Source organism: Tripterygium wilfordii, chromosome 3 (genome assembly GCF_013401445.1).
Source record: "Tripterygium wilfordii isolate XIE 37 chromosome 3, ASM1340144v1, whole genome shotgun sequence".
Classification (NCBI taxonomy): domain Eukaryota; kingdom Viridiplantae; phylum Streptophyta; class Magnoliopsida; order Celastrales; family Celastraceae; genus Tripterygium; species Tripterygium wilfordii.
Window position 1 is genome coordinate 2,611,963 of NC_052234.1, and position 11,138 is coordinate 2,623,100.

An 11,138-nucleotide genomic window follows, 5' to 3' on the forward strand; every position below is an offset into this window, starting at 1 on the left:
AGGCAGCTGAGTGGATTCTACGTTAAAAAAAAGTCATCATATACAACGAACAAACAAATATCATTTTTGTCACGAGTTACTTATAGTTTCACAAGTCCCTATTCAAAATTAAAGCTGAATTTGTGAGAGTTTGATGTCACGTCCTCAACCAAAGAAGTAGTATCATGGCTCAAAAAACTTTGGTTTAATAGCGTCATAGATGTATTGAATTGTTTTATAATAACAAATGAGACATAAAAAGTGACTGAAAAGAAAGGAAAAAATAAAAATAAAAATCCCAAAAAGAAACATAATTTGACATCTTTACAGAAAAGAATATTCCATATTTTCATGTCAAGACATTACAACTTTAACAAAAGTGGGGGAGGATATCCTTTCCCCTCTCCCTTTTTACAACTTTTGCCTTGGTTGTGCTCTTTATGAGACTCAAATAATCATCAATCTTTCTCATAAAAAGGCTAGAGAGATCTTATCAAAGAAAAGAAAAGAAAAAAAAGGCTAGAGAGAGAGATCTAGAAAGTGTAAAGATCACAATAAAAGCTATGCATGATGAGGAGAAAAAGAGGAGCCACCAAAGGCAAAGCAAGTCCATTTCTTTTCCACAACAAATAACTTGTTTATTTACCTGCGTCAGAAATTAAAAACTTGTTAATGGAAATGTTGGAAATTAAGAAGATAATAGTAATGCCACGAGAAGCAAAGTAAGATTATTATTATTTTACATACCATTTCCACCAAATATTTTTCTTAAGAAGGTCAGGAAAATAATAATTAGAGCCACTCCTGCTAATAATCCAATGATAATCGCAAACGTCTTCTCCCCTTCATCAACAGATTTTCCTGAATGTGGAAAATAATTCAATCAAAGAATTTTGTTAGTTATCAAAAGCACAGTACATAGTTAACTTCGTTTTCTTTCCTTTTCTTTTTGAAAATATGTACTGGACAAGAACATCTATTCTAGCAACACTCCACATACGCGATCATGAGAATATTCATCCGCTGTAAAATATTCTCATTAGGGCAGCCAGTCTTTGCAACACCAACAAAACTCATAGTTGGAGAAGGTCCTTGACACGGTACATGGTTATCTTGGATTAAAAAAAATACATTTATAAAATATTACTCAATTACGTTTCCTAATTATTGATGCACATTGTGTGATTTTTTAACCTACACTTTCCTTCATAATTAAGGGATATGTTGTGCACTTGACATCCCAAAAAAGTTCCAAATGCACAAACATGCACATAAATTTCATTTCAACATATAATAATTAAATTCTCATGAATTTATTGGAAAATGAACAAATAAAAATGAAAATAAGTATAAAAAAAAAAAAGGCTTACCACTATGTGATATAATAATTAAATTCTCATAAATTTATTGGAAAATGAACAAATAAAAATGAAAATAAGTAAAAAAAAAAAAAAAGACTTACCACTATGTGACTTGGAGTAAACATGAGCCCCTCCAGTGGAGTACCTTGCATAACACTTGGCCAAGAACATATCACCGTACACGGCAGTTCCACAATCACCTTTCAACCGTTGGATCGCATACCCAATACAATCCTGGCACTCCCCAAAACTCAAATCCCCAACACACTGGGCGAGACCCTGAACATCTCCGGCCCCACCAACCCTAAATGGGCCACTCGTACCCTCAAGGCTCGCCAACACCGCATCTCTCCGGCCCATTTGTTCGGGCTCATACCCAACCGACGGCCCACATTTCTTCAACACCACCGTCTTGTCCTCCGCCCCTAAGAACGTGGCGTTGTCGTACTTGACGTAGCAACCTTCGAGTTGGAGCCCGCCACCGCAGGTTTGGGAGCAGAATGTGCCGAGTTGACTCACCGAGCGAGCTACACACGTGGCGCAATCGGGCATGGACAGGTCGCCACGGCACTGGTAAAGCCCATAAACGACGTCTTGTGGGCTTGAGCCCATGATGGTATAGTTGTTGTAGGATGAGTAAGTAGCTGAGTTGACCAGGGATGTGAGGAGCGAGTTGAGGTTGGACTCAAAAGGTGAGTTTGGTTCAAACTTTTGTTGTGTGCATCCAACAAAGACAAAGGAGTCTGTGGAAGAGGAGGAGAGTGAAGGAGAGAGAAGAAATGAGAGAGAGAGAAGAAATGGGAGGAGAGAGAGAAGAGAGCTTGCCATTGCCATGTTGAGAGAGAGAGAGAGAGAGAGAGAGAGAGAGAGAGTTGTGGAGGCTTTGACATTAATGGTGAGCTTAATATAAGATTCACTCTTCTCTTACAAATTACAATAGGTGTCTCATGACTCTCTCTCATCTCTCTTATTTTGAAAGTTACTTTACATTTTTCTTCTTGAAAAATTAATTATGTTATCCTAATTTTAGAAAGAAACTAATTTTTTTTTAAATAAGGAATATTCACAATAGTTGATGATTTGATTAAAAAATGGTTTAGGATGTGAATTATCTGTGGTGGTTGTGACAATGTTTTGTTTTTTTTCTTTTAAAAAAAAAAGTGAATGAATCTCATGAGTGCTTCATGTACGTCCGCAGACAAAGGTGATAATTAATTGCATGGCTTCACATGAAGTTTAAGAAATACTTAATTAGATGTTGAACTATGCAAATTGCAAATTTGCATTTATATAATATAATCTACTTAATTTGCTATCCCGACCTGGTCAAAAATGGATTTAATGTTTGAATTGTTGTTATACATGTACATGTCTCTAATACCACCTAGCGGGAGAGATTTAAACAGGGAGCGTGTCTATATACATATTATACTCAGATAAATTTTTATAACACCCATCTAAACCCAAAAACCTTAAAGAGTTTAAGTTATAAGTTCATCCTTAAATATTAGCTACATAAGATTTTTATACTTAACCAATATGAGATCATAATCGATCATATATATGTACAAAAATCACCATGTTACTTACTTTGAAAGAAAAGAGAGTATTATTATGTATTTATTTTTGTAAGTCTTATAACTACAAATTACAATAACTTTGTTAGCCGACCATCGCCTAGCTTTGTGTTTCTTCTCTTCTTTATAGATCTTTATGAGTATGTTAAAGACTTTCTATACAAAAACCTTTTTAAATGAAGACAAATTAACAAACAACTATACCCATCGCACTAGTGGCCTTCAAATTAAGTCTACTTTAATAAGACACACCAACTACTACCTGTATAAAGAAGAAATTCTATTTTTTTAGTGTCAATTATCCCCATTTCTTATATTTCTGCTGTGCATAATTTTCCAATAGTCAGAAGATAAAAGTAAAGCCTTTGAATTAGAAGATGTTGGTTCGGGTGTGAAGAGTACAGTAACAATCCAAGTTGATCTTAAAAGACGATTGTTCAATGAAAGGCTTATATGCCTGCCTTATTGTTTTCCTTTGCATTTATTGTAATGTACAAACTCTCCGTAATTAACAAATGTCAAAAGGTCCCCAATTCGTGAATGTTCCACACATCAAAATGTAAAAAAGAAAAGGGGAGGGCCCTCTTCTCTATGATTTGAGCTTCTATGTTGGTCTTTTTATGACTTAACTCTGAAGCAAACCATATCTTTTTCTCTAGCATGCTGTATATCACACCATGAACCTTTAGAGTGGGTTTAGATTGAGGGATTTGGGGGAAGGGAAGAGAAGGTAAATTGAGTTTCCTTCTAATTCCTTTATTTGGATAGGTTAGAAAAAAATTAGGAGGAGGGGATTTGAAGAAAATTGGAGGGAAGATTTCATTGAGTTTTTGCTAAAATTGTTCTTCTCCAAAATGAGGTCATTTGGAGTGAATGGAAGAAGTTATTTATAACTTAAAAACTTATTTTACCTTTGTATATGATGCTTTAACATAAAAATAATGATAAATTAGTAAATTAAAGCAATTTTTTTTCTTATCTATCCAAACACGAGAGAGGGAAAAAAATTATACATTCCTTTCTCTTCCATTATCTCCCTTCCCTTCCCTCCCCTCAAATCTCTCAATCCAGACACACTCTTAGTCTTTAATTGTTGGGGGAGATATCGAGCCCTAGGGATTCTATGCACACTATTACACATGTCTACTCGCACATGTACATAATTAACGTTTGCCACCAATCCAAAAGCTTAAACCTCTTTGTTTTGGGATCATTGTGTTAGAATAATCACCCTATATACTCTACTTATAATGTGGAAATAACTTTAATAGGATCGATATCATGTACTGTTATTTGTCATATCGATGGATGAAGAAAGTGTTTCAAAGATGCTCCAAGAATAACCTACAAAACAAACTTAACACACTTCTTCTCTCTGTCTCTCTTTTACCACTGAAACTTTAGTGATGGAAAAACAGTACGCTTAACGTATTGTACGTGCTCTTTAATAGAGGAGAGAAGAGGGTTAAGATAAGAGATAACCATTGAGAGTTACCACCCATCATGGCTCTTTGATTTTATCTTAGTGGTTATTATCTCATATTAAAACTCATCTTAATTGGTAATTTAATAATCAGCCTTTCCTTAATGATAAGTCCAAGTTAAACTAAAACACTAAAAGAGATAAAGGTTAGTGGACCATATTTAAATAAAAAGTTTACGTTCTCCCACTTGGTCCACTAAACCGATTATGTTTAAAATCAAAATAATTTTGACCCACTTGGACTTTATCAGAAAACTTTAGACACGTGATCACGAATTTGTAATTTAAAAATATAGCTGATAAACCAATCAAAATGATACTATGACATTGTAATTAGCTTAGGTTAACAATATGAGTCATAGCGGTTATACAACTTACATGTCATACTCCCTTCCATGTACTACAATATTGACAACCTTCACTAACACAATCTTTTATGATGTAACAACCCCTGTAATTCATCTTGTTAAGACATTTTCTGTCAATCAATGCAAAGATAATATGTACATTCATAATTGAATAACAGAAAAGACGGAAACATAAATAAATGCACATGTGTCAACTCATAACCACTTTAAATTCAAGAAACGAATAACAATCACAGATTGCCTAAAAGACCCATCCTAATAACATGTTCCTTATAAGCCTTGGGAGGCAACCCCTTGGTCAATGGGTCAGCAATCATTAAAGTGGTGTTAATATTTTCAAGTGACACTTGTTGTTTCTGGACTCTTTCTTTAACAATCATGTACTTTAAATCTATATGCTTTGCACCTTTAGAGTACTTTCCATTCTTAGAGAAGAAAACTGCTGCGGTATTGTCACAAAATATCTTCAGCGGCCTGGCAATTGAGTCAACAACACCAAGTCCTGAGATAAAGTTTCGCAGCCACAAAGCATGACTTGTAGCCTCAAAACATGCTATGAACTCAGCTTCCATTGTAGATGAAGCAGTGATTGATTGTTTGACAATCTTCCAAGAAATTGCTCCACTAGCTAGCATAAATACAAAACCTGATGTATATTTCATACTATCTTTACAGCCAGCAAGATCCGCATCTGAGTATCCAATCACTTCAAGTTTTTCTGATCTCCTATACGTGAGCATATAATCTTTTGTCCCTTGTAAATACCTCATAACCTTCTTTGCTGCCTGCCAGTGCTCAATTCCTGGATTACTTTGGTATTTACCTAGCATTCCCATAGCAAAACTAATATCCGGCCTCTTACAAGTCTGTGCATACATTAAACTCCCAACAGCATATGCATAAGGAAATTTCTTCATATATTCTCGTTCCAAATCATTTTTTGGGCACTGTTTTTCATTGAATTTGTCACCTTTGGCAATCGGAGCATCGTTACCTGAACAAAATTGTATGTTGTATCTTTCCAAGACTCGATTAATATATCCTTTCTGAGACAATCCTAGCAATCCTTGAGATCGATCCCTAAAAATCTCTATGCCAATAACATAGGATGCCTCTCCCATATCAACCATCTTAAAATTCTTGGCAAGATAATCCTTAGTTTCATACAATAAACCGAGATCACTACTCGCTAACAAAATATCATCCACATATAAAACTAAAAAGATAAACTTACTCCCACTAAATTTCAGATATATACATTGATCAACAATGTTTTCCTTAAATCCGAAAGATGTAATGGTATCGTTAAACTTAATATACCATTGTCTGGAAGCTTGTTTAAGTCCATATATGGATTTCTTTAATTTGCAAGCCATGTGTTCAGCTCCTTCTTTTACAAATCCTTCAGGTTGTTCCATATAGATATCTTCATTTAAATTCCCATTCAGAAAAGCGGTTTTCACATCCATTTGATGTAACTCTAAATCATAATGAGCTACAATTGCCAAAATGATTCTAAGAGAATCTTTCTTAGAAACTGGAGAGATAATCAACACCTTCCTTCTGAGTAAAACCTTTGGCAACGAGTCTGGCCTTATGTCGTTCGATATTGCCCTTTGCGTCGCGTTTGGTCTTATAGACCCATTTACAACCGACTTTCTTGTATTTTATAGGCAATTCGACGATATCCCATACACCATTCTCTTCCATTGACTTTAACTCATCATTCATGGCATCAATCCATTTTTTAGAATCATCACTTTTCATGGCTTGTGAAAAAGTAATCGGATCCTTTTTAATCCCAATGTCATAATCAGATTCCAGTAGATACACCACATAATCATTTGAAATGGCAGTTTTTCTATCTCTCTGAGATCTTCTCAGAACTGCCGGTTGTGGTGATATTTTCATTGGTGATATTTTCTTGAAGTGGTGAAACATTTACATTTTGTTGTTCAACTTCCTCAAATCGTTGAGTAGATTGAGGAGTAACCGTGATTAAAGGAACAACAATATTTTGAGAAGTAGAGGGTAATGGGATATTTTCCCTTACTTCTTCAAGATTTACTTTTCGTAGTTCACCACTCCCACTAATTTCACCATTTTCTAGGAATCTGGCATTTCTGGTTTCAACTATTCTCGTACTATGGTTTGGACAGTAAAATCTATACCCTTTAGACTTATCCGGATAACCAATGAAATAACAAGATATTGTTCTAGAGTCTAACTTCCTTTCATGTGGGTTATAAATTCTAGTTCCGCTGGGCAACCCCAAATATGTAAGTGTCTTAAACTAGGTTTCCTACCAGTCCATAACTCGAAAGGAGTTGATGGAACTGCCTTACTAGGAACTCTGTTTAAGATATACATTGCGGTCTTTAATGCTTCTCCCCACAAAGAATTTGATACCTTAGAGTAACTCATCATACTCCTAACCATGTCCATAAGTGTACAATTACGCCTTTCAGCAACACCGTTTTGTTGTGGCGTTCCTGGCATTGTATACTGAGCACGAATATCACGCTTTTCTAAGAATTTGGCAAATTGGCCAGGATTTTGTCCCGACTCATCATATTTACCATAATACTCACCACCTCTATCTTATCTGATAAGTTTAACCTTTCGACCTCAGTTACGTACACCTCAAGGATGTCAACGGCCTGAGACTTTTCATGAATTAGATATACATAACCATAACGTGACAGATCATCTATAAAAGTGATAATGTATTTTTCTCCAGAAAAACAGGGAATAGAGAAAGGTCCGCAGATATCTGTATGAATAAGTTCAAGAAGCTCATTACTTCTTATGGCACCTTTCTTATTGTGTTTACTTTGCTTTCCTTTAATGCAATCTATACACAAGTCGAAATCAGTGAAATCTAATTTTTCCAAAACTTCATTTTTCACTAATCTTTCGATTCTTTCCCTGGAGATATGCCCCAGTCGTCTATGCCACAAGATTGAAGATTTATCATTAATTCTACTACGTTTTGAACCAACATTTGAATGCAGGACCATTAATGATTGTGCAAACTCATGATTCAAATAAACTTTATATAAACCATCATATAAAGCACCAGAACCAACTGTTATTGAATTAAACATCAAATTGAGTTTTCCACAACCAAATGAAAAAGAATATCCAGAAATATCTAATCTAGATAATGAAATTAAATTCCTAGAAATAGAGGGCACACATAAAGTGTCTTCAAGATTCATCTCATGACCCGTTTCTAGGAGTAGGCGATAAGTTCCAATAGCTATCACTTCCACCTTGAAACGGTTCCCCATATAGATGAATCGTTCACTTTGCCTCAGTTTTCGACTTGTAAGGAATCCCTGCATGGTGTTAGTCAGATGTGTCGTAGCACCAGAGTCAATCCACCAAGTATTCGAAGGAACTTCAGCAAGATTTGATTCATAACATACAAAAGAAAGATTCTTACCTTTCTTTTCGAACCAAGCTTTGCGCTTGCTGCAGTCCTTCGCATGTCCTTTCTTGCCACAGAAATAGCATTTGACAATGAATTTTCCTTTTTGCTTCTGATTAACTTTTCCAGATGCATTATATTTCTTTGGTGGAATTGATTTACCTTTCCACTTCTTCTTAGTCACTTCTTGAGTTACCAGTAATGCAGAATAATTTCCCTCCTGTTTCAACCTTAGTTCCTCTTGTTTGCACATGTTTGTAAGTTCATTCAAGCGCCAATTATCCTTATTGTATTATAGTGGATCTTGAATGGACCAAACTGAGTAGGGAGTGAATTCAAAACGAATTGAACTAGAAAGGAATCACTTACATGCATTCCCAAGGAATTCAGTTTTGCAGCTTTGTCTTCCATCTCGATAATGTGCTGCTGAACTCCCTTACTATTGTCATACTTCATGGTAGTTAGTTCCGCCATAAGTGTGCCCGCTAGCGACTTATCTGCTGATTTGAAACGATCCTCAACTGAAGTAAAAAATTCCTTAGCATTCTCTGTCTTCGGTAGAGAGGTTTTGATGTTCTTTGCTATAGTCATCCTCATAAACATCAAACCGAGCCTGTTATATTTCTCCCAAGCCTTCATTTCAATCACTTCTTCCTCAGTACCTTCATCAGTGATTGCTTCAGGTTTGTCCATCAGAAGAGCCAAATCCAAATCCAACAAACCTAGTGTAAAGTTGACTTGTTCAAGCCAGTCAGAGAAATTTGTCCCATCGAGAACCGGAATGCTAGAAGCATGGGAATGCAACATGGTAGGAACGGAAACTGAAAACAAAATTATGCTCACAAATAAGGCTTTGAGTCGATCTTTAATATAGAATTAAATTCTAGCAGATGGATCATTTATATCACTTTGGTTCACCTTTGGGTAAAAACCTTAGCATATATATTATCCACTCTTTAGGTGCAACACATTAATCACCCAATAGGTCTGATATAATTTTACTACTTTAAATTAGTTGTGTCACCTTTGGATGTACACTACAACCATTAAAATTATATCACCCTATCCAGTACATAACTAGTTGAAAGTAACTTCCTTTGGGATAGTCCCAATCTTCTAATTATGTAATGCCATTGAGAATATTATTGTCTTTCAAGTCACCCTTAATGACTAACCTTTAATGTAGTTTTATATTTATAAAATTCATCAACATAGGTCACTTTGGCGACTACGAGTTAATAAACCATATAAAAATAAAACTAACCAATAGTATTCTCTAAATTTTTATTTGAGTTATACCATAATACTCAAAATATACATAAATCGGTACATGTACATGCATAATTAAAACAAATAAATAATTATGCACTATCATAAGTAATTGCAAATATTCATTTATGAACAAATCAACAATACCGAATATGAATTTTAACCAGGCATAAAAATGTAAACAACTGAAAGTCAAAAGATTCAGTTAAAATTTTCTGGTAATCCGATTCTGCCCAATCAAATAGAAGATATATATGAATAAATGAACCTAGAAATTAAATATTCCCAAGACATAATAACAGCCTTAAGAAATGAACCCACACTTATATGACAGGACCAATAAACCGAAGTATAATTGAACTGGGTCATTAACATGCATAGGCTTACCACTTTCGGCCGAAGAGAGACATTAAGCACAAATAGGCCAGCAACCAATAATGTTTCAAAAATTTTGAGAAGGGTCTAGTATGCCAATATTTTCAACAGAAAGCTACGAATGATTATCATAACACATTATAATGATTAACTCAATAACAAGCTTTCAGCCCAAATTGCAAGTACACTTAAGGAATTAAAATACCAACAGACTTGAAAGAGAACCATTTTACATGGATTATACTAAATATGGATCCAAAAAACATAACTGAATATACATCCATAAAAATATAAGTGAATGACCCAAACTTAAAAATCTGTCAAATTGATTTTAATTCACAATACCAAATACTTGATCCAAAATAAAATAGATAAAATTTACACCGTTCTTATTCGGAATTTATGAGCAGATAAATCACTACGTGTCATTGTATGGGCAAAACCATGATCAAATAATACACAAGAATCAAATACGGTCACGGAACTCGGTATTTATTCTATCAAAGACAAACGGAAAACATCACAGATTCAAATCGAAAACCATTATTGAACAGTACATAGTAATCAAACAAATCTGATAATTATCAAAACCAAGTAGAAATCATGAATCGGTCATATCAGATATGCAAGATTAAATCGGCTAATAATGAGATTTTATGTTAATGTTAACAAGTCATACCCACTGAAACATGAAGCATATAATATTGAAAAGAAACCAAGATCCAACACCTTATATGAACATCAATCTGGATTAATTCACTTTGGATGATATAGATCATGTAGTGCGGGTAATATAATAACCACAATGATTTCAATATCCTATGCCAACATCATGAAACAAAACATATATACTACCCATATGTATATAGCCGCATGGATACTGAAGCATACATAGCTATTTCACATGTGAAATCCGAACATCCAGAGAATATAAAGTTGAACCGTACATCACATAATTTATCTAAAATAATAAACATGTAATCGTTCAACATTCTAAGATCTAGCAATTCAAACCATGCTCCGATACCAATTGTTAGAATAATCACCCTATATACTCTACTTATAATGCGGAAATAACTTTAATAGGATCGATATCATGTACCGTTATTTGCCATATCGATGGATGAAGAAAGTGTTCCAAAGATGCTCCAAGAATAACCTGCAAAACAAACTTAACACACTTCTTCTCTCTGTCTCTCTTTTAGCACTGAAACTTTAGTGATGGAAAAACAGTACGCTTAACGTATTGTATGTGCTCTTTAATAGAGGAGAGAAGAGGGTTAAGATAAGAGA

At 34.6% G+C, this 11,138-nt stretch overlaps 1 protein-coding gene across 1 annotated transcript; it reads right to left on the bottom strand.

The window, feature by feature from the left end:
- Nucleotides 1–184: 184 nt before the first annotated feature.
- Nucleotides 185–2,174, bottom strand: LOC119995428 (plasmodesmata-located protein 7). Its single transcript, XM_038841924.1, has 3 exons — nucleotides 1,442–2,174; nucleotides 727–840; nucleotides 185–625 (listed from the first exon to the last, which is right to left on the bottom strand). The coding sequence occupies exons 1-3, from the start codon at nucleotides 2,172–2,174 to the stop codon at nucleotides 618–620; spliced, it is 855 nt and encodes a 284-aa protein (XP_038697852.1). The 3' UTR covers nucleotides 185–617.
- Nucleotides 2,175–11,138: the final 8,964 nt, after the last annotated feature.